Source organism: Condylura cristata, unplaced genomic scaffold (genome assembly GCF_000260355.1).
Source record: "Condylura cristata isolate star-nosed mole 26May11 unplaced genomic scaffold, ConCri1.0 scaffold00024, whole genome shotgun sequence".
Lineage (NCBI taxonomy): Eukaryota > Metazoa > Chordata > Mammalia > Eulipotyphla > Talpidae > Condylura > Condylura cristata.
In genome coordinates this window covers 31,030,106-31,056,440 of record NW_004567125.1, presented here as the reverse complement: position 1 = coordinate 31,056,440, position 26,335 = coordinate 31,030,106, and the positions used below count along the sequence as shown (strand labels likewise).

The 26,335-nt window shown below is 48.5% G+C and overlaps 1 protein-coding gene across 1 annotated transcript in view; it reads left to right on the top strand.

Annotated features, from left to right (window-relative positions):
• Nucleotides 1-26,335, top strand: part of MYO9B (myosin IXB) — a 65,200-nt gene that overhangs the window by 13,465 nt on the left and 25,400 nt on the right. The window contains exons 2-12 of the mRNA XM_012728930.1: nt 10,923-11,017; nt 16,180-16,242; nt 16,699-16,798; nt 17,047-17,147; nt 18,805-18,934; nt 19,723-19,812; nt 21,423-21,539; nt 21,832-21,966; nt 23,009-23,130; nt 25,182-25,323; nt 25,604-25,808. Of these exons, the coding sequence (XP_012584384.1) occupies nt 10,923-11,017; nt 16,180-16,242; nt 16,699-16,798; nt 17,047-17,147; nt 18,805-18,934; nt 19,723-19,812; nt 21,423-21,539; nt 21,832-21,966; nt 23,009-23,130; nt 25,182-25,323; nt 25,604-25,808 (1,300 nt within the window). The remainder of the gene's footprint in view (nt 1-10,922; nt 11,018-16,179; nt 16,243-16,698; nt 16,799-17,046; nt 17,148-18,804; nt 18,935-19,722; nt 19,813-21,422; nt 21,540-21,831; nt 21,967-23,008; nt 23,131-25,181; nt 25,324-25,603; nt 25,809-26,335) is intronic.

Genomic DNA, 26,335 nt, shown 5'->3' with positions numbered 1-26,335 from the left:
CACGTGGCGCAGCAGACCTCTTATCTTGCCCGCTGCTCCCCTCAGCATGTACTATGTCGATCTGCCTGTTCTGCTCCCCACTCTGTCTCTGGTGAATCCTCTCACTGCCCCTGCACCTCTGGCCTGTACCCCAGTTCTGTATACATAAATAAATAAATCTTTAAAAATAAATAAATTAGTTGGGAACAGAAATCAGCTGTTTCTATAAAGGACCACCTGTTAGCGTTTCTGGATTTCAGGGCCATGTCATTTGTCACACTACTCATCAAAAGCAGGCACAAGTGATGCATAAATGAGTGAATGGGCCATGTGCTGATAAAACTTTACTTACAAGAAGAGGCAGGTGGTGAGAGGGAACCATCAGATCCAAATAGTAGGACATTCTACAAAATACCTAGCTACTCCCACCCAACTCCCCCCAAAAAAACTGCCAAGGCCTCAAAAACAAGGAAAGTCTGAGAAATTTGACGTGGGGGCTGAATATAATGTGAGATTCTGGTACAGAAAAGGTACGTTCAGAAAGCTGAAGAAATGCAAATAAAGTGTGGGCTTAGTGAATCATAACATACCGATCACTGCTTCATGAGTTGTGACATTTGTGTTGCCAATAGGCAAAACTGGGTTTAGGGTACATGGGAATTCCCTGTAATATTCCTGTAACTTTCTGCAGATCTAAAACTATTCTGAAATTTAAGTTTGTATTTAAAAAAAAGGCATCAAGCCAAATTTGGTCTGCATGATTAGCAGCTCCTGGCTTAGGCAAGCTCCCACCACCTTGGTGTGGGTTGCAAAGCAAATCTTGACGGGTAAGGTCATGGCAAGCTGAACCTTGACTCCAGGCACCGCTGCCCTCCCCCACTTCCTCATTTCCGCCTGCAGCACCCCAGCCAGCAGTCTTCAGTACTGTCTTCCTTACCCTCGTGCACACTGTCACCATATCCTGTTGTTTCTTCCTCTGAGATGTTTCCACTACTGCCTGGGCTCCTGCCACTATGCTTGTGTGCTGGTGTGTGCAGGTGACAGTGTCCAGCTGTCAGTCATATCCAAAGCACCCACTCCCTGACCGGGCCCCTGTTGGAACACAGAGTAGTAACCCTTGCCAAGAGATTGATTTGGGCTTCTGAACTCAAGTTTCCCCACCTCTAATGGGCAGCAGCCCTTGCTTCTTAGATCTGTGAGGATTCAAGCTGGGAAGCAGCTCTCAACTGTGATTCTTTTTTTCCCAGTGCCTGTTCCAGGTTTGTCGCCTCTCTGCCTTGCTGTATCTGCTAGAACGAGACCTTCAAGTGGCAGGCAGAATGGGAATTGTACGTTGCAGCTTAAGATGTAGGTGGTGAGTGGCCAATCCTGGCAAGACCCTGTAGTGTGAAAGTTTCCTATCTCTCCTGGCTAAGCATTAAGCAGCTTGAGTCAAGTGCACCGAGCACAAAGCTCTGCATCTTCATCCTTTGCCACTTGTGACACTCCTGCTCTAGATATTCAAGGAAAGGTAGAGAGGAGTGAGTAGTTGTAATCTTGCCTTTTATCTCCCCAGATATACCTTGCCCTTAGAATTAACCAGAGTAGTATGTCTCACTCTTCAGGAATTAGAAGAACCCCCCTGGACTGTAGTTTAAGAATTCAGAGTCCTTAGTCATTACACAAATTCTGTAGGTCTGGAATAGGACCCAAGAATCTGTATCTTCAACACACCCTCACAGCCCATGCTTGAACTGTCAACTTTTCTTCCTGCTCACCACAACCCACCAGAACTGCATGATAGAGATGGCATGCTGAATGGGAGGGAGCCATTCCCCTCAGCAATTCTGACTCTCCTTCCCCACTGTTGTAAGTAAGACAGCCCTATAATAATAGGTTTGCCAAGCTCAGGTATGGAGGGTGGACCCAGGGGAACTTGGGGGTACCATGGGGTAGCATCCTCCTAGAAAGTATGGAAAGAGATTATAGCCTTTGCAAGAGAGTTGTGGAATACTCTGGAGACCACAGACTTCCCCTCCCACACAGCTCAGGGAACTCACCTTTCTGTACATGTGCAAACACTGGTTTTGCTGCATAGAAAGTACCAGAATTCCTTGATAGTCACTTCAGCCCTGTAGTCCATGTGGTTTGGAATTGTGTAGGAAAGCAAAGATCACCCCCATAGTGACCTCTAGTGAGTGACACGCTGGCACATGCCCCTCCTCACACAACCCCCTCAGTTCACCCTACACATGACTGCTTGCCATCCCTCACGCCAGGGATCCTCTCTCCTGGATCCTGCCTCCCAACAACTACAAGTTGCAAAGTAAGATTGAAAGTCTTACAAAGGAGCGGGATTTCAGGAAGTTAGCGAAAGTGACCTGGTGAATTGTTCTGGAGTCAGCCACAGCCACAAGCAACAGATGGGGAAGAGCTAATGGTGGTAACTTCTGGAAGGAACAAGTCTAAACTTAAATTGATTCAGTCCACCTATTATAAGAAGAGGCTTTTTCAGCTTGACCCCTATAGAGCAAAGTTTAACACTCTGCTTTGTGAACAAGACTTGCATACCAAAACCAAAATGGTTGAGAAAGCTAAAAATAGAGTAACAGACTTGGGCAGAGCAAGCAGATAAAGATGGAAACAAAGCTTACTTCCAACATGGAGATGGGAGGACTGAAGTCTGTAAACATTAACCTGTGGTGAAGAAAGTGATGTGCGAAGGTATGAGTTATCAGTGTCTGTGTCCCAAACGACATAGTTGTTGCCTTTACAAAGCAGAAATTATGAAAGATACTTGGAGAAACAGATACAAATGCATAGTCCAGACAAGGATATGAAACTCCCAGACCACATCCTTAAGTCAGATCCATGTTGTGAATCTTTCACTCTAGCATAAACCATTGTAAGCACCCATGGTACTTTGGCAAAATGCATTCCTATATCGAGTCACAGAGAAAGCATCTAGAACTTCCCAAAATAAAAATATTTTAATGCTTTTTAAAAAAAGATTTATTTATTTATACATACAAAAACTGGGTATAGGCCAGAGGTGCAGGGGGGTGAGAGGATTCCCTAGAGACAGAGTGGGGAGCAGAGCAGGCAGATCACTCGAAATACACTGCTATGGGGAGGAGCGGGCAGGTCAGGAGAGGTCTGCTGCGCCATGTGGTCACCTCCAGGACTGGGGATCGAACTTGCACTGAAGCGACTGTGGCTCACTTGCAGTGCTACATCCTAACCCGTTGTGCCACCAGGGAGGGTCCACAAGTAATGCTTTTAATGATTTAATAAAACTAGACATTTGGGAGAGGAAGACTGTAAAGCCCTTTTACATGGAAAAAAAAATTTAAGTAAAAGCGAACTTCTGCTCAGCAACTCTTAAATGAAGGGGCATCTCCAAATCTCAAAGTCTAATGAAAGCAAATGGATTACCTCCCCTACTCAAAAAAAAAAAAAAAAAAAAAAAACTGAGAAAAAGAATCAAAGAGAATGATTTGGGTGCCAAATGGATAAGATGCACCCTCCAGCAGTGTTGATTACTTCCTCAAATATTTTTTGAGCGGTAAGAACCAAGCAAGACCCTCCCCTCTCAACACTTGGTCTGTTCTTTATTCCTCTGATAGAGTAAGTGGTTTCGTTATAACCTAAACCAAACAAAGCTCAGTAAACTAGGAGATACAGTAACTTGTGATTTGCCTCACCAAGGGTATTTCATTTTGCTTTCAGTAGGCTCCCCACACCTACCCACCCTCCCCTGCACAGTTCACTGTGAAGGCTCGGCCCTTGGTGAGAGCTGGCCCTTCTCAAAGCCCTTAGCCTAGGTGTCCTTGCTGTGCTTTCGGTGCTTCTGTCTGAGTCTGTGGCTAACAGTCAGTGCCCTTCCAGGTAAAAACTGATTACAAACTGGGGACACAGAGGTGGGGTGAGTAGTTGCAACCTCCAGTCGTTCTGTATGCGCTTGCCCTGTTTATCCAGCAAATGACTATAGAGAGCCTCATGGTGCCCCAAGCTCTGTGGGCAACAGAAAGAGCTGGGAACCATGGCCCTGAGGAGCCTCTGCTTTGTCATCTGCGAGTTGGGGAGCAAAGTAAAGGTGAACCCTTTACTTCCTGCCTAGCACCTAGAACCCACTGAGCCTCTAACTGTCACCTGTGCAGGCTGGTGGGGAGGAGGGGTCCTGTCTCCCACCCCACAGCTGCCTCCTCACCACCATCATCCCAGCGTCGTCATCGTCCTTACCTGGCATCTTCTCAGAGCCAGGGCCCCCTCCTAACCGCAGTGCTCACTCTGCCTGTGCACAGCCCCCCTGCTTTACGACCCCAGAGGGCCTGGCTCACCCTCCATGTTTCCAGCCCTGCCTCTCCTGGTCCCCTCTGTGCCCTGGGGAGACCAGTCAGCCTGAGTCACACTCGTGCCCTTCCAGGTCCACCCTGCACATGTCTGCATGTGGGAGCTCTCCATCCTAGCCCCCTTGGGGAGAGTGGGAACCCCTCTCTCTGAGGTGGTATTTTTAACTCTGCTGGGTGTTTTGTCACCACAACCCACCTCTGCCTTTGTAGCGTACTACCAGACAGCCCATTCATAAATAAATGGCTACAAACACACGTACTCTTATACATTGACACTGAATGTTGAACTCCCTATTTCCATGTCTCATGAGACATTCTTTTGATTATTTTTCAAGCGTTTAAAAATGGGAACGCCATCCTTAGCTTGCAGGCCGTCACAGAAACAGCTTGCCATCACTCATCACTTGCCGGCCTCAGTAGGTCTGTGGCCAAACATACCCCTGCTGCTGGCTCGGCAGCAGGAGGGTGACCGCCGCACAGCCATGTCCTTTGTGTGGTTCGTCATTGTCACACTGAAACAAGAGCTGAGTCTTTGAGCCAGACAGAATTGGAAAGGTAGGGGTTTACCCTCAGTTTTTAGCTCAAACCCCAGAGCAGTAAACTAATTTGACTTCTCTAGACCCCCTGGAATCCCCTGGGGACAGAGTTGATCTCCTGATCTACTCATCACATATATCCCTCCACTCCACGAAGACTTGTGGGTTGTTTTTCTGGCATTTCCACACAGGAAAGCCCCAGCCCCAACTGGCTGCCAGGGCCTCTTAGAGGGCTTGGCTGAGCAAACCTGGTGGTGCCGCAGGCCACCTCTGCCTTGTCTATCAGCTGTGTCCTCAGATGGCCACAACCTACTGACAGGTGTGGACCAACCACTGATTCATAGGGAATTCACTCTCCCAGATTGTGGGGAACACTGGGGAGAAAACATGGTTCCGAAAGGGGCTTCTTGGTGCCAGCAAAAGCTTCCAGTTCCTCCTGAGCATCTCATTCTCTGTTTCCCCCATATGGCTGGAACAGGGGGTCCTGAAGGCCAGGAACACTCTTCCCCTTTTTAACTTCTTTTTAGGCTCCTCTGGTCTAATATGGTCTAATATTTGTCATGTCCTTTTAGCAGGCTGGTACCAAAGCCAGTCACTTGTTATCTCAGTGCCCAGCTTTGACCAGACATGGAGACCTGGAAGTATCACAAGCCTCATGAGGACTGGGGAGGAGGGAACAGTGGTGGCATCACAGAGGGAAAGGCAGGCGACATTAAGACTCAGGAAGGCAGTAGGCAGTGCTCAGACGACTGGAGGGGAGGGCTCCTGGTGTGGCTATATCCAAATCACAACCTGATGGACAGGCAGAGAATCCCTGTTGGAGCCCCACTAAAGAGGGGGCTCTCTGAGGCCAGAATGATGCTGGGCACACAGCCACTGACCAGTGAGCTGGCTGTTAAGTGGATGGATGAATGAGTGGTGAGTGAGCAAAGGGGCAAGATCGTGTGTGCAAAATCACCACAACCTCTTCATATGTGAGATCCCTATGGGCTGTTCAGGAAAATGGGAGAAGCCAACCTCACTACCCAGCGGAAGCCCCTAGAAAGGTCCTCTGAGAAAGAACAGCCACAGATAAACCTGGGGGTGACAGTTAACCCTGGTCAGGCTTCCTCCGCCCACTGGAAGGATGGAGATTGGAGATTTCCCCTGGATGGGTGACTTTTCTCCAGGGGAAACCCCAGGTCAGGGCCTGTGGACAAGGCCAAATGGGGGAGTGCATCCGCCTCTTAGCTCACTCCATGGATCTGTTGAATTTGGAAATTGGAAAGCAAAACTGGTTTGCCTGACTTGGTCTGTCTCCAAGCTTATTCGTTTTGCACTTGTGTGAGGCCCAGGTGTGAATTCAAAGAGTCCTTGGGAACCCACCTGCCTGACTGCCCAGCCCTGGATGAGCAACCTGGGGCCAGGCTTCAGGGACACAGCATGGAGAGAACCACCATGCTTGGTCTTAAGACTTCAGGGCGGGTGGCTGGCTGACTTCTCTGCATTTCCCTATCTGAAATGGAGATGGCAAGTCTGTCTCTGAGAAAAGTACAAGCAAAAGAAAGAATCAGAAGCCTCTGGTGCATCTGGCTGCCTAGTCACGTCTTAGGTCATTCTGCCTCTGGTTTCTTTTCTTCCCAAAATATTTACAGAACCCTCCAGCCAAGAGATGTGTGTCCTGTTTAGATACAGAGTGTCCCTTCCAGGAGTTTTTTGCTAAGCACAATGCTTATCCATGGTTGTCTCCAATTTCAGAAACCTTTTGAATCTCCCAAAAGAAGAACCTCAAAGACAAGAATGTTGGAAATTGACCACATGTCCTCCTGCCAGCTCTTAGTATTCCTGGTGGGACAGGGAATCACCTGTTGGGGACATAGGGACCCGCAGGTCCCAAAGGAAGGGATGCTACTTCTCTGACAGTTTTACCTAGAAACCACAATTGGGGCGTTTTCAAATTAATAAGGTTTTCTTTTTTTCTTTCATTGTGTAAACTTCTAACTTTTGATAGGCAGCTAGCGAGTTAGATATGTATATTTCTATAAGTACAGCTTATATTAGAAATGTGTATTTTTTTCTAGCCCTTTTTTTGTTTTATAACAGTTTATTTTTACATCATTTTGTACATTTTTTTCCATCTCAATTGTAAAGAAATGTGTATTTTTATCCTTTTTCCATTACTATCCCCAGTTCTCACCATTCCCCATCAGATTTGATATGCAACCTGTGTTAAATTACCGCATACAGTTCAATGTCTTTAGATTATTTTTTAACTAACGATATACAATCATATATAAGTTCCAGGTGTTGTATACTGTTACAGCTTGACATCTGTATATGTTACACTATGTTCTCCACCCAAAGCCTAGTTTCCATCTAGGAATGTGTATTTTTAGCACAAAAGAGAAAACAGTGTCTTCAAGAAAGTAGAGAACTTTTCCGAAAAGCACTTTGCCAAGCTTGTCGGGTTTCTGGCCTGTTGGGAAGACAGCATCCCCGCCTCTCTGGCCCCCCTTGCCAAATTACTCACATCATCGCTGGCGCCCGGACCCACTTCCACCCTGCCGCCCACCCCCGGCCCCACACCAAGCACACCCCACCAAGCACACCGGCAGCCCTAGTGCTGGAGGCGGGCCACCCCGGCCGCCGGCCAGCGCGGGAGCAGCACACAATAGTTCTCCTGGCTCCGGGGAGCCCCCCTCCAGCATTCCCTCCTCCTTGGACATATAATAGCACCAACCGGATATTTTTAGATCAGCTTTGAAAAGTTGCACTGTGCTGAGACCGCATACCAGACGCATGAGGTCATCCGGCCCGCACGGGTAATCACAGAGCCAGAAAACCAGGGCTCCACGGGGCTGCTGCCCTCACATCCTGTCCCTCTTGTCGACCCAGAATGCCAGACCCGGTGCTTCCTAGACGCTGACACAGAGACTTGTCCTAAATTCCAAAGGGATTCCTGGGACTGTATGGAGTGTAAATGTGCATTTTGGGGACATCTCTGCAGATTCTGGACATGGTGCCCACGTGGAGTCAGGGAGCACTGGCCATGTGCTCACAGTTAGGCCAGGCGGGACTTCACACAGAATGGGGGCGGGCCTGGGCCCATCTTTAGCTCAGGTACCACCCTGAAGGGTCCCTTGTCTGTGGAATGGAAGGAGACAGCGAGCAGTTGCTGCCCCAGAGGGGAAGCCCCCAGAAGGGAGCCTCCAGAGTGCATGGGCTTTACTCCAAACCAAAAAAAGTTGTATGGCAGAACCTGGGAGAAAATATACATTAAACCTAGAAAGAGTTTTTTTCCCAGAGGATTTCTCAGTACCTCCCATGCACATGGGGTCCCTCAGTGCACCCCAGTAACCTCAGACATCCATCCTTGCAAACCCTTTCATCTGTCTGCGCCTCCCAACCCAGGCAATTTCGCCTTCTCTGGGGACATTTCTTGGCTGTCACAGATGCTGCTGGCAGCTAGTGGGGGGGGGCAAGGATGCTGCTCAGCGCCCCAGAGTGCACAGGGTGTCTGTCCCCAAGTGTCTGACTCCAAGTGTCAGCAGTGCAGGAGCCCTGCTCAGGGTTCCACAGACACTCAACGTGCCCCTAGCAGCTGGCGCATGGCTGCTGGCCAGTAGCTCTATGGGTAAACATCAAGACCTGATACTGAATCAAACCCTCCAAAGACAGATTGTTACAGGGCACCCCAATGTAAGCTGGGTCCCACCTGCATGCTTAAGATTCAGTTGGACTGTGGACACACAAAGGTTCAGCAATGGGTTTATTTACAAGGGGAAAGGAAAAGGAACAACCCAGGGAAAGAGAGAGAGAGAGAGATACAAGTTAACTAGAGCGTCCTACCAGTTCTGCTGACTTGGAACTCCAATAACACACTGAAAGCTGATCAAGAGCCAAACAACCAGCTGCTGAGCACGAGGCCAAGAGACACCCAGAGCCCACATGTCCGGTTTTCTCCCAACCTGGCTGCTCAGCTCCACCCTCAGGCTCCAGCATACTTCTCATCGGTATGATGGGATCTGTAGTTCCAGTATCTGGAGTGGGGGTGGAGCCCATGAAACCTGTATCTGTTACAAGATCAAAGGGTCTTGGAGTGAGAGACTCTGGACTGGATATCTGGTTCAAGAAAATGTCTCAGGCCATATACCTCCTTCACAGACCAGATAGAAACAACCTCTCCAAAGCCCCCCACCTCCAGGTTGTCACTCTAAGGGTCTTCCTTTATTGCCACATTCCTACTGGGCCCCTTGGCAGTAAGGTCAGGCTCAAACAGCTCTGAAGTCTGGAGCCCTTTCTGGTAGTGAGGCAGAAAGCCCCTCACAGCTGCTCCCTGAGGAAAGGTCCTGGGTCTCCCATAGCATATCCTTTCTGACAGGACTTCTACCGTCAGGTCACTGCTCCAGAAGCTCCCATCAGTGAACCATCTGCATCCATCCCTCTGCAGAAAGAACTAGAAAGCCCCATCTGCTCTTGGTGTTAGCACATCTCCCCACCATGTCCACCCCAGCAAACCTGCAACCTGCTCCTCAAAACTTGGCTGGGGCCTGGTCATTCCCAGCCTCCCTGCACAGCTTCCCCAAACAGGAGCATTGCTGGCCTGACACCCTTCTCATTTACTTTCATGTACATACACACATTCATACACGTGTGTGACTCTAGGCATTACCACCCCGCCCTGCCCCCTCCCAGAGTCACCCTCTTGGCCACAAGGAGGAAATGGCCTCTGTGATCACTTCTTCCTCTCTTCCTCCCTTTCCTGCAGCTTCACACTCCTTGAAACAGTATACATGCCCCCTCCCCCCCCCAAAAAACAAAACAATATCCCAGGTCCCCTCAAGGCTGTGTGGAACTCTTCCCTGGTCTGTTCGGAACTCTTCCCTGGTCTGTTCAATCTATTTATCCCTGGGGGGGCGAGGGGGAGGGGGGAGGCAGGGTGGATACTTTCCAGGAACCTGGGCAGGAGGGAGGTGTTCTCTGTCCTCTTCTGGGTAGGGGTCACATGGGAGGCCCTGGGAGTGGGGGGTGGAAGGTGGGGGTGGGCATTGAGGTGCAAGCTCCATGTACTTTGCATTCTTGCCTCTTATGTTTGGGGAATGAAACCCCAATTCATGCCACAACACAAATGAATCCTGAAAACATCCTGCTGAGTGAGAGAAGCCAGACACAAAAGGCCACATAGTGTGTGATTCATTTATATGAAAGGCCCAGAACAGGCAAATACACAGACAGAAAGCAGATTGGTGGTTGCCGGGCTGGGGGAGGGGAACAGGGAATGACTTTTCATGGGGATGGGGTTTCCTTTTCGTGATGGAATGTTCTGGAATTAGACAGAGATGGTGCTTGCACAACACTGTGAGTAGCATTGAATCGTTAATTTTATGTTATGCCCATTTAACCCTAATTTCTAAAAATTTTGCTATGAAGCCACTTGTTTTCCCATGGTTGCAGGATTCCTCCAGGCTAGGACTTGTGACCTCATTCATTCCCTCACACCCCTCCCAGAGCCCCTATTAGCTCAGGACCCAGTAAACTCCTTCCCAAAAGGGCCAGATAATAATTATTTTCAGCTTTTCCAGCCAGACAGCCTCTGTCCAACAGCTCAGCTCTGCCATTGTGTCACCAAAAGCAGTCGGGAGTGACCTGTAAATGAACAGGCCTGGCTCCGTGCCAGTAAGACTTTCTCTATGGCCCCTGGGGTGGGAGTAGGGTTTTCATGTGTCAGGAAATATTACTCTTCTTTGGGATTTTCCTTAAACCATTTACAAATGTAAAAAACATCCCTGACTTGTAGGCAGCATGAAAAAAACAAGCAGCTGGCCAGATTTTGCTTATTTTTCCTATAGAAACAAATATAACCGAGAAAGAATTCCCTTGACTGGCATTTTGAATCACAAAGCCTTAAAACTTGGGCTCCACATACAAACACAGAGCTCAGGAGCCGACATACGTGCATGGACCTGGCTACAGGCCTAAATGTTGGCGTTTCTCGGAGCAGTTTCCAGTGTATGTCCCCAGCGCCCAGAGGGAGCTCTGAGGCCCAGGGAAATTTCATCCTCACATCTGAAAGCATGCTTTTGTTTTCCCCACACAGGCATTTGGGAATGCCAAAACGGCCCACAACAACAATTCCAGCCGATTTGGGAAATTCATCCAGGTCAACTACCTGGAGAGCGGCATCGTGAGAGGGTGAGTTGGCATCTGCCCATCATGCAGTTAGCCTCCATCTGATGTCCCCGGCCTCCCAGGAGTTAGGGGACGGTCGGTCCAGGAGCTCAGTGGCTGAGCAGGCATTTATGAATTACATGGGGGGAGTCCTTGATGTGAAGGACTGAGCAGTAGGTAGGAAGGGCAGCTGGGGAAGTCCTACTTCCTGGGAGCACTGAGCACTGACCCAGCACCCACAGAATCTGAGCTGCTGGGTGTGCTGTTGTGAGGGGATTTGCACAATCCATTTCCTGGTCTTGGTAACATTTGTAACTCTGTAGGTCTCCAGGTAGGAGCTCTGGCATTTGGCCCTGTAGTCAGGAAACATGATGCATTTGTTGGGGGGAGCTGTGAAGGGTGGTGGAAGATGAATATGAGGGAGACAGGAGGAAGGTAGATCAGTGAATGAGTGGGTAGATGGACAAATAGAATTCATGGGAAAACTCCATTGTCAGTCGGATGGATGGATGGATGGATGAGAGGAGGGTAAGATTCACTAATGGGTGGGTGGATGTGTTGATTGGTGGGTAGGATAGATGATGGCTGGTGGCTGGGTGGATGTTTGTTTATGAGGATTCATTGCCTGACTAGTCACAGGAATCACCACCCCCTCAGTTTTGGTATGAGGGTCTTGATGACAGTGGCATTTGTAAAAGTTTTAGATGATGTTGAATAGGGGGATGAGAAGCCCTGAATTTTAGAGGTGGGGAGGAGACCCAAGCTGCAGCTCCCAGAGGGCAGAGAAGGTACAGACATTTCAGGAAAGGGGTGCTCCCCCTCCCAGTATGATGGGGACAGGGAATCAATTCTTGTGTCTAGACTCTTCTTTTTTTTTTTTGAGAATATTTGTTTATGCATACAGAAGTGGGGTACAGGCCAGAGGTACAGGGGTGGGAGGATTCACCAGAGACAGAGTAGGGAGCAGAATAGGTAGATTAACTGCACACTGCTGAGGGGAGCAGTGGGCAAGACAGGAGAGGTCTGCTGCACCATGTGAGTCAGCTCTCCCAGGAATCAAACTCATGCTGAAGCAGTTGCAGTGATATAGTTGAAGCTTCGCAGTGATATATTCTAACCCATTGCGCTACCAGCGAGGGCCCTATCTAGACTCTTCTACACCTGACTGATGATCAGTTGGCAGTTCACATTTAGGGCAAGAACAGGAATGCTGTTTTCCCTACTCCTCCAGTCTCTGGCTTCTTTCCTCCTCACTCCCACTCCCAGTCAAGGCTCCAGTAGCGCGGCCTTTGCTATATACTACATCTGTTTGGGACTCCCTCTGCCTCTGCATGGGCACCACCCCCTCCCACAGGAAGTGCCTCAGTTGACCAGAGACACCCAGCACCCAATCTGTCCTTCTCCATAAAGACCCTCACTGCTTATGTTCCATTTTTTCCTCCCCTGGGCCAAATGTTATCCAACTGTTAGCTGCCACAGGGAGAACCTCTAACAGCAAAAGATGTCCAGAATGTCTGATAGGGTGGGGTTATACAGAAACATGTTGTTTCTACTTCTCTGGGGCTCCCCTAGAAGAACACAGATGCAAAAAGCTGCCTCAAATATTCCGGGGTCCCAAACTGGCTCAGTATTGAGGCTCTCTTCCCAAGGATGCCGTTCCTTCCACTCCTGCCCTAGCCCTCTTCTCTACCTGCTTTCTATCTTGAGTCCTGGAGCTTCTGTAAAAGCACCGTCAACCAGGAGGCTTAAAAATAACAGGAATTTCTCCTCCCGGTTCTGAAGGCCAGAGGTCTAAAATCAAGGCATCTCAGGGCAATCTCCATCTACCAATTCTAGGAAGGGGTCCTTCCTTCCTCTTCCAGCTTCTAGGGGCTCCAGGCGTCCTTGGCTTGTGGCTATATCACCCCAGTCTCTGCCTTGATCTTCACATGGGCTTCTCTGTCTTTCTATGTCTCCTCATCTGTCTTTTAGAACACTTTCCTTCAATTTAGAAACCATCTGGGAATGATCTTATCAAGATATCCTTACCTTAGTCATGTCTGCTGACATTTTTTATAGAGTCACATTCTCAGCTGGACATATCTGTTCAACCCTGTTTGACTTTACACCTGCAAAGCCAAGTCGTCCAGTCAGTCCCACCTGCCCCAGGCTTCCACCAAGCTCAGACCCAATGGCCTTGGGTTGACTATGGATTTTACAGACCAACTTAGGAAACTGGTCTCAGATCCAGTAAAAAAAAAAAAAAAAAAAGCCCACAACTGTGGCTGCCCGAGATCCCAGGAGGGAGGTGCACTTCCTACCTAGCAGTAGCTCCAGCAGGCCCATGAGGAGCAGGCCCAGACTTGGTTCTGCTTTTGGCCACTTTTAGGCAGATGACACTTCTCAATGCAGTTTCCCGCTGAGACCAAGGGTCAGAGCCAGTTCCGCAATTTGTAAGGCCTTTCTCTGGCTGGTTTGAGGGCTCAGTGCTGGGGGATCGCTGACTCCCAGTAAAACCCCGTAGGTACCTGGGCCTCCAAAGTGATCCAGAATGGGAAGAGCCTCTTGTCCTACAGATGCCAGCACAGTGCAGAATGAGTCACAAGGTGAAACTCAAACATGAGCCTGCAACTCTAGAACTCCATGTGGTCTTTCTCCCCCAAGAGAACAAATAGCAGAAAACTAATATATAGTTGACCCTTGAATAATTCAGGGACTAAGGGTGCTGACCAGACCCCCCCCCAACATACACACATAGCTTTTGACTCCCCTAAAACTTAATATCCTGCTATTAACTGAAATGCATACTGAGAACAAGTAAGAATGCTTACTGAGAACATACAGTCAATGCACGTTCTGGATATTACATATATTCTTACAGTCACATACACTAGAGAAAAGAAAATATTAAGAGAAGTACAAGAAAAAATTACATTTACTGGAATTATTGCTCCCATAAGTTAATGTCATCTGTTTACCAGGAAACCTGAGCGGAAGAGGACCCACGCAGTTCAGACATCAGCTGTAGTTAACAGTGCAGGGAAGGGAAAATGTGAGTTTGACAGAAGAGGCTACATACAGCACAGTGCTCAGGACTGGGAGCAGGGCCTGGTGCTGGCCCCGGGCCTGCCACTGCGCTGGCATCAGTTGCCTCCCATAAAACTGAAGGTCTCAGAGGAGGGTGGCCTGCAGGCCAGCCTAGCTCATACCCTTGGTGAAGGTGGATGCCCTAAAAGACCGGCCTCTTCTGTCCTGGTTGGGGTGGAGGGAGCGGGTGCCCATGCCCGTTCAGGTGCCTGCTGGGCCACCTCCCTCCTGAGTCCCCAGGCAGCAGGAGCCTCCTCCACTTTCTAGCACTTCATCCACCCATGGGAGTCTAGGTGCCACCTTCCTCCCAAGGGAAGCAAATAACTGTAATAAAGTCAACCTTGAACAATGCTGGGGTTGGGGTGCCAACGCAACCCCTTGCAGTTGAAAATCCACTCAGAACTTTTGGTTTCCCCCCAGTCGTAGCCAACAGTGTATATACGCCAGAGGGTGAGAGGATTCAGGGTGTTACACATCCCTGTAAAACAGTGACTTGAATTTTGATTTTCATGACCATGAGGTTTGAGATGATGGCTGACAGGGTGCCTGGTGGGCCCCAGCACTCACATAGCCTCATGGATCTATGTCCATCAGTGGGGTGAAGAAACAAGCACAACGCAGTGTAGAGTATACGTGGACTGGGCCTTTCTTGGTGGCGCAAGAGGTTACATTACAGCACTACAAAGCTGGCCACAATCACTGCAGCATGAGTTCAATCCCCACATGGCACAGCAGACCTCTCCTGCCTCACCCACTGCTCCCCTCAGCAATGTACTTCAATATGCCTGTTTTGCTCCCCACTCTGTCTCTGGTGAATCCTCTTACCCCCTGCACCTCTGGCCTGAACTCCAGTTCTTACATGCATAAATAAATAAATCTTTAAAAAAATAGAAATGAAAATGATGTGGAATATGAAAGGTCCCATTCAAAACTTAACCCATGGCCCACTTTCAACATGGACAGTGTATCACTGGTCAATAATCAATAAAGTTACAAAAAGAGTAGAAAGATGAACTCATACTTATTCCATCTTTTTTTTTTAAAGATTTAAATATTTATGCATACAAGAACTGGGGTACAGGCCAGAGGTGCAGGCTGTGGGAAGATTCACCAGAGACAGAGTGGGGAACAGAACAGGCAGATTGACTGAAACACACTGCTGAAGGGAGCAGAAGGTGAGACAGGAGAGGTCTGCTGTGCCATATGGGTCAGCTCCCTGGCCAGGGATTGAACTCATGCTGCAGTGGCTGCACATAGCTTCATAGTGCTGTGCTTTAACCCGTTGCACCACCAGGGAGGCCCTACATCTTTCCTTTTTTATTGGAGGAACATTTAAGAGCTAGAGAGTTGGTGGGGGCAGGAGGGCCCTTCCTGTGTTGTTCCTGAACACACAGGTCCAGTCGCTCCAGGAAGGGGGTCCCCACATGATACCACGTCAGGCTTCACCATGCAGCAGCCAGCCTGCACCGGGTCTGGGGAGCAGACGTGGTCAGTCCAGGTACTTAATTGTAGAGGTGGTAGTTACAGGACATGGGGGCAAGTGAGGTATGTATGGCATTTGAGTGACACTACAATTATGCACTGCTTAGTGAGGGGGACACGTTCTGAGAAACGTCTTCAGGCAATTTCATCATTGTGCGAATGTCAGCATGTACTTACACAAACTTACAGGGGACAGCCTGCTGCCCAACCAGGCTCGATGGTACAGCCTGTGGGGACCCCCATCACCTATGTGCTCCATTGTCGAATGAAATGCATCATTAAGCAGTGTGTGATTGTGTTTGTACATTTAGGGTGATTGTATTTATGACACTTAGCATGATTCTATTTGCAACATTTAAGGTGGTGGGTTGTATTTATGATATGTAGGGGTATATTTACAATTTAGGATTGTGCTTACCCCATGTAGAATGATTATATTTGCAACATTTAAGTAATTACATTTCCAGCAGTTAGCTTGATTATATTTGCCATGTTCAGGATGATTATGCATCTGTATTTACCTCATGTTGAAGGAAGTTAATTCTTTGCTGACTTTGCCACAGCAACAAATTACTCTAGTTCTTTCACGAAACGATATTCAAATAAATGCTTTATACCCTTTTTCATTTTCATGACAGAGCTATTGTCGAAAAATACCTGCTTGAGAAATCTCGCCTGGTCTCTCAGGAGAAGGATGAGAGGTAGGATCTTTCCTTAGTGACCCCACCACACATCTGCCTTTTTCCCAGTAGCAACAAACAAGCACTCAGACTTGGGGCTGGAGGGCGGGTCCATGGCACGTTCCAGGCCTGCTCCTGAGCCAGCCTTCTGTACTTACTGTGTGCCTCCCGGGGGCCTTGACCCAGACTAGGGGCTCATGTGTGCCACAGTGTACTTAGATTAGAAGCCTCTCTGATGAGCCAGTGACAGGGACACCATCCCACCCCCAATCACATACACAGAAATCTACTCATGGGAGAAGCTCAGGTTAGTTTTTCTTAAGACATTGAGGAATGACTTATTGTGTCAAACTTACACATAGTTGAGTGCTCCTTCCTCCCTGGCGCTGTGTCTCTGAAGCAATGTTAGCAGTAGTTTGAAAAGTAGCTATTGCTTGGCCTCCAAAAGTGACTTTTTCTCCTTATTTTCACTCTTAGGAACTACCACGTGTTTTACTATTTGTTACTTGGTGTCAGCGAGGAAGAACGTAAAGAATTCCAACTCAAGCAGCCTGAAGATTATTTCTACCTCAACCAGGTAAACAGCCCAAGTCCTGGCTACAGACGCCACTTCTGTTCCCTGCTGGTTGTTTACCCATCCTGCTGGAGGTCGGAGGCCGCCCTCCTTGGCCCTCTATGGAGTCCCCAAATCAGCTCCAAGGAGACCATATAAAGGCCCCCATTCATTCCTCATGCCCTGGGCCCGGCCCATCAGTCCCAGCCAAAATCATCCTGGCACACCACCCTCACTGGCCCTGAAATACCCGGCATGCGGCTGTTTTTCAGCATAACTTGAAGATCGAAGATGGGGAGGATCTAAAGCACGATTTTGAAAGACTCAAGCAAGCCATGGAGATGGTGGGCTTCCTCCCTGCCACCAAGAAGCAGTAAGTGGGTGGGCCTGCTACCTCACCCGCTCCCCTGTGGGCACCCCCTGCTACCTCACCAGCTGCCCTATGGTCACCTGAGGTCTGATAACACCAGGTGGTTGCTGCACAGAGAGGGTAGTCTGATGACATTGAATATACAGAAGGGATTCTTGTCATTAGTCACCAGGATATGTCAGTTAGAACCAGAGGGACACAGCGTGAATGCACTATCATGACACAACTGCATGCTTAAAAGTGGCTAAGGTGAAAGAAAAAAAGAAAGAAAATGGCTACGGTGGTAAGTTTATATAATGTGCTTTTTGCCATCAACTAAAATTTTAGAGAAGTATTAAAAACCATACGCAGTATCATCCACACCTCCCTAGACAGCCAGTACCCCCAGCATACTGCAGGGAGGGCCCCCCTTCGCCCAGCCACTTTGGAAAATGTCTGGCGGTTTCAGCTACAGCTGTGTATACATGACACACGTTTACTCAACCCAAGACACACATACACATACACACACACATATACAAGTGCACACAGCAGCCTCGTTTTGATAGCCAAAAATAACCAGAAATCTCCCAAAGTCCACCAGTGGAAGATTAAACAAATGGTGGTGCATGCATTCAGGGGCCAGCAATAAAGGGCCTGACCCCATTACTTGTCCACCATCAGCACTGCTCTCTGGGCCAGATATGCCCCCAGGGGACGTGTTCATGGTTATTACACTGAGGAGTGGGGTTGGGGACACTGGTGTCTGGTAAGTGTAGGCCAGGGATGCTGCTCAGCCCCCAGAGTGCCCAGATGGCACACAGCAGAGAGCCAGTGTGAAGCCGAAATGCCGATGAAGCCATTCACATCAAAGTATGCTGCTTGCAGTAACAGGGTGGCACCCCACCCCCACATCATGGACAAGTATATACGATTTCATTGACATCAAATTCATGGTCAGCACTAGCCATCAGGACAGCAGCTCCTCTGGAATCTGGAACATTGATATTCATGCTAGTTGCCAGTTGCCAGGATCTTTATAAATTTTGTGACAGTTCACAAACCTCTATGCTTGGAGAGTATGTGGGGTTTTTTGTGTTTTTTTTTTTCCTCAATACACATAATTTAATAACAACAATAATTATAATAATAACAACAATAATAAAAGGCGACCTTGTCCAAAATATTTCTCGCCATCAATAGTAATCTATTTCTGTCTTAGAATTCTTCCTAACTTTTTATAACAATGTAGATATTCATAGGACCCTTACCAGATGGAAAGAGAGGCAGGATTCCAGATTCGGGATGGGAATTTGTGGAACAACAGTGGTAAAGAACATCTAAGTGGAATTCAAGTGCAAAAATTCCAATTCCTGGTTCTTCCTCTAACTCCTTAGGAGAACTTTCATACATCTATGTGGGGTTTTTTTGTAGGCAATTATACATCCATTAAAAAAATTTTAAACACCCCCCCCCACCCCAAAAAAAAAAAAATTAGAAAAATCTGGTCTGTAAAGCTCTCTACAGAGGGAGTCCCTGACAGTGGGATTCCAGATTTTTGAAACTCCATGTATCCTGACTGCCAATTACTGGATTTACAGTGAGTGAGCCTAGTAATTCAGCCTTGCTTGCTGGAAGTTTCTGTATACGCCACCATCCCCATGCACTCTTTGTCTCTCAGGATTTTTTCAGTTCTCTCAGCCATCCTGTACCTGGGCAACGTGACCTACAAGAAAAGAGCCACCGGCAGGGATGAAGGCCTGGAAGTCGGGCCCCTTGAGGTGCTAGACACGCTGTCGCAGCTCCTGAAGGTACCATTGCCCTCCCTCGGGCGCAGGGCCTGTGGCGCAGGGGAGCCAGAACTTCCTGCGTCAGCCATGCTTTCTGCAGACTGGGTCCACCTTTTTTCTCCCCACATCTATACAGCGCACTTCCTTGTTTCTGAAGGGCTCTCTCCCTGGCAGGGACCTGTCACACACATCACAGGGTGGCAGCTGTGAGGGTGGGTCTAGTGCAAGCAGGCACAGGCCTCTGGATAAGCCCTCAGTGCATTTTTGCAGGCCTTTAATGCTCTCTTAGGAAACCAGGTACACAGGCATGCCAGGCAGAGATGCTAGCGTGGAAGGAGGCGGGCACGGGCTGCGTAGGGGGGCCAGGAGGCCCAGTAGGCAGCCAGCCCACCAGATCCCTGAATCTTTGGGCTTTTTCTCTGGCCTCTCTGGCATTCTCGTCTCATAGACTCACCGCAGAGTGCTCCTTCCGTAGCTGTGGCCCTGTCTCAGAGTGCTGATACCCTTTTATCCCTGGTCTCTAGGCACAGGTCCCCACAGTTACACATGCACACTCAGTGCTCTCCAGGCCCTGGTGTCCGCAGTCATAGACACGTGTGCCCTGAGCCTGTGCCTCTCCGCCCCGGGCATCCATGCTAGTAGCAGGAAGCAGCAAAAAGCCCGTTAACTTCATTTACCCTACAGTAGGCTTCTTGGTGCAGGCACAGGCATCCTTTTCCATCTTCCTCAGGCCGTGAGCCTGATCTCAGGGATATGAGATCTGCCCAACAAGCTCTCCACTCACTCCTCCCTCCTGGACCTCTATGCAGGTGAGAAGAGAAATCTTGGTGGAGGTTTTGACCAAAAGAAAAACAGTGACTGCCAACGACAAGCTCATCCTCCCCTACAGTCTCAGCGAGGTAAGCACTGCCCTGGGTTCTCAGGAACACCAGACCCAAAATACCAGTTCAGGGGGTCATGACAAACAGTTGGCATAGATGATCTTTTTCTTGTCTCCAAAATGACAAAAGGAGAACCCAGGGACCCTCTGGTTCTCTCCTGAGCCAGGCTTGGCTCTTCAGCTCAAATAGCAAACTCCACCCCAGAATTTGAGCCGTGCATGTCCATGTCTGCATTCAGACTGCTCAGCAGGCGGCTCTGCGGATGTGGCCACCTGTGACCTGCAGACCAAATCCAGCCCACCACCACCTGTGTTTGTAAACAGCTTGTCTGTCACATGGCGTGACCATTCATTTACCTGCTTCTTCCCAAAGTGCCGAGAATATTGACCCTCTGACCTTTTCTAGAAAAAGTTTTCCAACCCCAAGGCTACAGCAGCACCTTTAAAACTATGTCGTGGGTCCTTAAATCCTGGTGAGGCATATCAGTGACCTGAGCTTTAGCCTGGATGTTTCCGTTATGACTGTTTCACAGTTTAGATAGTATCCATGGGGGCAGGGGTGAATGTTTAGCTGATGGCCCAGCTAGGAAGTTGGCCCAACATCTCAAACAGGCACCCTAGACCGTCTGAACCCCAGGGGCAGAGACATTCTGCAATGTTATGCAAAAGTTGCTGCAGGACCCCTGAAATCCATAGGGCTCCATTTCCACCACCCCTGTAAAAGGCAAAGCCAGAGGGACACATTCTAGATCTTGATAGCAGCCAAGCACATCTGTCAATCACTTGGTGGCATTTCAGCCCACAGCAGTTTATACAGCTGTGTTCCCAGTAGGCTGCATCACATAGGTTTGCGTAACAACACTACCTTTGCACCGATGATGAAATTGCCTAACGCCGCATTTTTTAGAACAGGTCCCCATCATTAAGTGACATGTGACTGTATAATAGTGGTCCCCTGATTCCTGTTCCTAGTAACAGCCATCCTGACATCTTTGCATTTTAAACAGGCAGCAGTCTCAAACATCTTGTATTCTCTCGATAGCATGATTTTCCCTTGTGCTTCATTTAATCTTCATGTTTTCTGCATCATGACCCAAAGTATACAGAATCCATGGCTAATGTTGCCTTTGCACCATGACAGAATTGTCTAATATAGATGCATTTCCCAAGATGTATCCTATTGTTAAGTGATGTGTAACTGTACATAAAAAGGAGAAAATTTTTTTCTATAAATTAGGCCTTAGTAAGTCTTTGTTTAAAAAAAAGTAATAACCATTACTGTTTTTACTCCCAGAATGCTCCCAGAACATTAAGGGCACAACTTTGAACCCAGCCCAGCCTCCTTGGCTAGTTCTCCCATGTGTGAGTCCAGCAGCCTTCCAGCGCCTACATTCTAACCTCCACAGTCCCCTGTTGCTCTTTGACGGGAACTTGTACATGGGAAGGGCATGGTCAATTATAGGCTGCTGGGCCCTGGCTTCGCGGTTCATGCTTAGGTGTGCCAGTGGAGAGATGGAATAAAACAGAGAAGGGGGGTTTCGGTGAGTCAGGTTTATAGTCACTGCCTCAGTTTGCCTAAATGTATAGATCCCTCCAAGCTCTGATGCCCCCCCTCGCCCGTGCCCACAGGCCATCACTGCCCGCGACTCCATGGCCAAGTCACTGTACAGTGCCCTGTTCGACTGGATCGTTCTACGTATCAACCACGCCCTCCTCAACAAGAAGGACATGGAGGAGTCTGTGTCGGTGAGTGTCCCCCCTCACCCCACTAAGCTGGGCCAGAGGAAGCCATGCCCCCAATGCTGCACGTACTTAAAGTCCCAGGATTTTGGGAGTCCAGCGAAAGGTGGGTTCCCCCCATGGGTAAGCCCAGGATAGTTCATCATTCATTGGACCCAGTACAAAATAAATATACAAGGTTCCTTATTCAATTGTTACCAATTCCAAGGCAGCGATGGCAGTGTTGGTCAGACAGGACAGTCCCTCTGGAGGACCCATGGTAGAAACTGTTTTCTCTCATTTTTTCTGTCATCACCAGTGCTTGTCCATCGGGGTCCTTGATATCTTCGGATTTGAGGACTTCGAGAGAAACAGTTTTGAACAGTTCTGCATTAACTATGCCAATGAACAGCTCCAGTATTACTTCAACCAACATATTTTCAAACTGGAACAGGTAAGGAGATGCTGTGGGTGTCTAGAATGAGCTAGAACTGGGATCTCCCTTGGGGTCTCCAGTTAGTCAGTGAACCCATGCCAAAAATTTTTGTTGTGAGAGGGAAAGTCCAGGAAAATGCCCCATATCACCCCAGCCCAGGATGAGGAAAACATCAGGGATCTTCTTGGCCACAGGTAAATTTTGTTCCTTGCCTCTGTGTAAACATGAAAGTTCTTTCATTGAGAAACAGTGTTGCCTTGAAGGATTTGCTTTGGTCAAGAACAGTAATAGATTTTATGTGTCTTCTCATCTTCTCACTATTAGTCAGCTGTCTTTACCCAACTATAGACCTTCTCAGTGATGATTCTGATGGGGAAAAACTGATGGATTTTACTGGTTTTACTATTATATCTTCTGACTGTTGAGCACTTAATGTCGCTGGTCCAAATTGAGCTATTTAGGAAGAGCAAAATATAGATTGTGAGCAAAATAGCAGATTGTGAAAATGTACTGTGGGGGAAAGAATATAAAATGCCTTAATAATTTTTATGTATGTGATCATATTTTGGAAATGGTGGGTTACGTTGGTATATTATTAAAATTAGCCTCACTGGTTTCTTTTTATGTTTTCAAATGACTTAGACAATTTGAATAGAAAATAGTTCACTCACATTGTATGACTATGGGAAGTTACTGTTTCAGAGCAGTCTGGCCCTACAACCTATTTTACAAATAAAGTTTTATTGGCACATGCCCATGTCCATTTGTTTATTGGTCTGTGGCTGCTTTCACTCTATACCACAAAGCTGAGTAATTATGACAGATACCATCAGGCTCAGCAAGCCTATTAACTCTCTGACCCTTTACAGTTTACAGATCTCTGGGTAATTTTAAGTACCTTGCTATGATAGATGTCTAAGAACATGTACTTCATAAATAATGTTATATGGCAGCGTTGCTTCAATTTAACAAAAAAGAATGTGTTTCCATTACATATCGCTAAGTATCAGTGTATACAATATGAAGTGTTGAACTTACCAGCCACTCATCAAACCTGCAGGAGGAGTACCAGAGTGAGGGAATCTCATGGCATAACATAGACTACACAGACAACGTTGGCTGCATCCATCTCATCAGCAAGAAACCCACTGGTCTCTTCTACCTACTGGATGAGGAAAGCAAGTAAGTGTATACTCTGGTCCATCTACAAGCCAGTGCACACACCCTTCCACAGCCCCGAAAGCCTTACCCCAAATCCAAACTATTCAGAGAACTTGAGAGTTTCTCGGGCTCATTGACTGCAAATCCTGAGCTCAGGCTTGCAAATCACGCATCCTGTTCACCACATAAACATTAACACCTGTGACAACTGTGAATTTAGAAACACCTGCCCTAGGGTTTTCGGCAAAGGCTCTGTGGGGCTCGGTTCGTGTGTCCTTGCAGAAGGCAACATGTGGAATCTGGGGGTGGATTGCCCAGACCCAGCACCCACTGTCCGCAGGACTTGGTGAAGAGTGGAAGGGATGTTTAAAAATTGATTTATTTATGCATACAAGAGCTGAGTGTAAGCTAGAGGTGGGGGCTGTGAAAGGATTCACCAGAGACAGAGTGGGGAAGCGGAACAGGCAGATCCACGGAAATACGCTGCTGAGGGGAGCATGGGACAAGACGAGAGGTCTGCTGCGCCATGTGGGTCATCTCCCTGGCTGGGGATCAAACTCATGCTACAGTGACTGGTGAGACTCAGTGGCTTGACTGTGCTGAGACTTTAACCCCTGTACCGCCAGGGAGGCCTGGCAGGGATATTTATAAGCAACCTCATGCTTAATCATGCGGTAGCAGTCCCTGAAATAGAAGTCACTAAAATTCATTTGCTGAATTTATTTCCTTTGGCTGCTATAATAGGTTACCAAGATAACTTGAAGCAACAGAAACTTTGTGTCTTGCACTTCTGGAGGCAAAAAGTCCAGAATCAGTATTAAAAATCAGTGGATTAAAATCAGTGCGTGACAGGCCTATGCTCCCTCCCAGTGTTCTGAGGAGGATCCTTCCTGCTTCTAGCAGCTCCTGGTGGCCTCAGGCATCCTTGGTGTGTGGCCACAGTGCTCTCTGCCTCTGCCTCTGCTCCATCCCTCCTTTGTGGGTCTCTTGTCTCCACTTCTTGTGAGGATACCAGTCATAATGGGTTGGAGCCCTCCCTAATGACCTCATTTTAACTCATTCTGTCAGCAAAGACCCTATTTCCAAATAAGGTCACACTCACAAGTTCCAGGAGTCAGGATATGGATGTGTCCTTTCATAAACAACTTTTTGAGGCCCTTCATTTACTGCTGAAGCCCAAGAGGCTGAGGTTAATCTAGCTCATCTGCCTCAGACCAAATTCCTAGTCGTGACTGGGGACAGACATGTCCATTCACATCTGAGATCTAATCTAAATCGTCATTGGGAATTCCTGGGATCTGGGAAATTGTGTCGTGTCCAGCAGGGTCCAGTCTGTCTTTGTTTAAAATCTTGCTACTTTTGTTCATTGTAGGGTTTTTTGGTTTTTTTTTTTTTGCATCAGTTTGGATTTTCCAAAGCAGCATTGTTATGTTATTTACCCCCATGACTGAGTGAGCACATTCCTCACTGATCATGACCATTCCTCAGTCCTGGCAGTGCCAAGCTTCATACAGTCTCCCCATCCTTAAACCTTCACCTCTATTAAGCCAAGGAGCCCAGGTTTGGGAATTTATCAGGAGGAACATTGTGCCGCCTGTGTGAGCAATGGGGCTGGGCACAGCATGGCATGCCAGACCTGACTTGGCATTTCCTTTCCAGAGACAGAAATAGCCAGATACAAGGGGTCCCTTATTCACCTCCAGCCCCCTCCCACTGACCCCCAGATGCCCAATCTGCTTCATCTCCATCTCCCAGCCCCTCCTTCTAACAGGAGAATACACAAGAACCCCTCCAGTACATTGCATATCCAGGCACAGACAGATCTAAAACCAGAATCCTCCTAGGATTTTTCCTGGAAGCTGCCAAGGGTCAGGGCATCAGGCTGCCCTGCACCCAGTTTATCCTGCAGCCCCAAGGCTGTCTCTTTGCCCCAACAGCAGCCCCTGGGCCCTATGCTAAGCTGCACCATAGCTTAACAAAGAGTAGCCCCAGCACCTTCTGCCCGGTCCATGGAGGGCAATCTGTGATCAGCCAATGCTCCTGCAGTTAAAGGTTTCCTTTCCTTGTCCCAGCTTTCCCCATGCCACAAGTCAGACCCTGCTGGCCAAGTTCAAGCAGCAACATGAGGACAACAGGTACTTTCTTGGCACCCCTGTCATGGAGCCGGCATTCATCATCCAGCACTTCGCAGGGAAAGTGAAGTATCAGATCAAGGTATGCTTCAGTCCCTTGCTCGTGTTGCCAAGCCACTGTCAACCTAGGAGGTATAAGGGGACCTCATGGCTGCCCCAGAGACCCCTTGGGGATGGCTTGTCCCATCATCCCCTTGACTGATCGTGCTGGGCAGGGTTCCGGGTGCTCAGACCCAGCCCCAGATCCCTGACTCCATGGGGACAGTTGAGCTGGGCCCATCGTGCCAGCCTCCCTGCTCCTCTACATCGGCCCCTGTAGCCTCAGTGAGCACTGACAGGTGACCACTTCCCTACCCCCCTAGGACTTCCGGGAAAAGAACATGGACTACATGCGCCCAGACATCGTGGCCCTCCTGCGGGGCAGCGACAGCTCCTATGTGCGGGAGCTCATCGGCATGGACCCTGTGGCCGTGTTCCGCTGGGCTGTGCTCCGGGCCACCATCCGAGCAATGGCTGTGCTGCGGGAGGCTGGGCGCCTGCGGGCTGAGCGGGCAGAAAAGGCTGCAGGTAGGAGGGACCCCAGTGTGTCCCAGAGGTCGAGGTCACAGTCTGTTGTAAAGCACATGATTCAGGAGTATTTAGCACATTGACCAAGTGATGCAACCACCCCCTTTCAGAACTTTTCATCCCAGACAGAAACATCTGCCCCAGGGTGTTGATGCCAACCTCATCGCCCCACAAGGCAGGAAGGCATGTTCCCATTTTCCCACAAGGAAACCTGAGGCCTAGAATGGCACAGTGCCCCCACCCAGGGTCACAGAGTATCAGCCTTCTGTACCTCGGCTCCAGATACACCAAGAGCAACAAGGTCAGCAGCGTTTTATGAGAAGCAGGGAATAAACAGTGTTGCCCAAATTTGAGCATCAAGCTAATTTTTTTTTTTAAGACAGGGTCAAGGAGCCCTCCCTGGTGGCACAACATGTTAAAGCTCAGCACTATGACTGCTGCTGCAGCCACTGCAGCACGAGTTCAATCCCCAGCCAGGAGCTGACCCAAATTTGGTGCAGCAGACCTCTCCTGTCTCTCCTGCTACT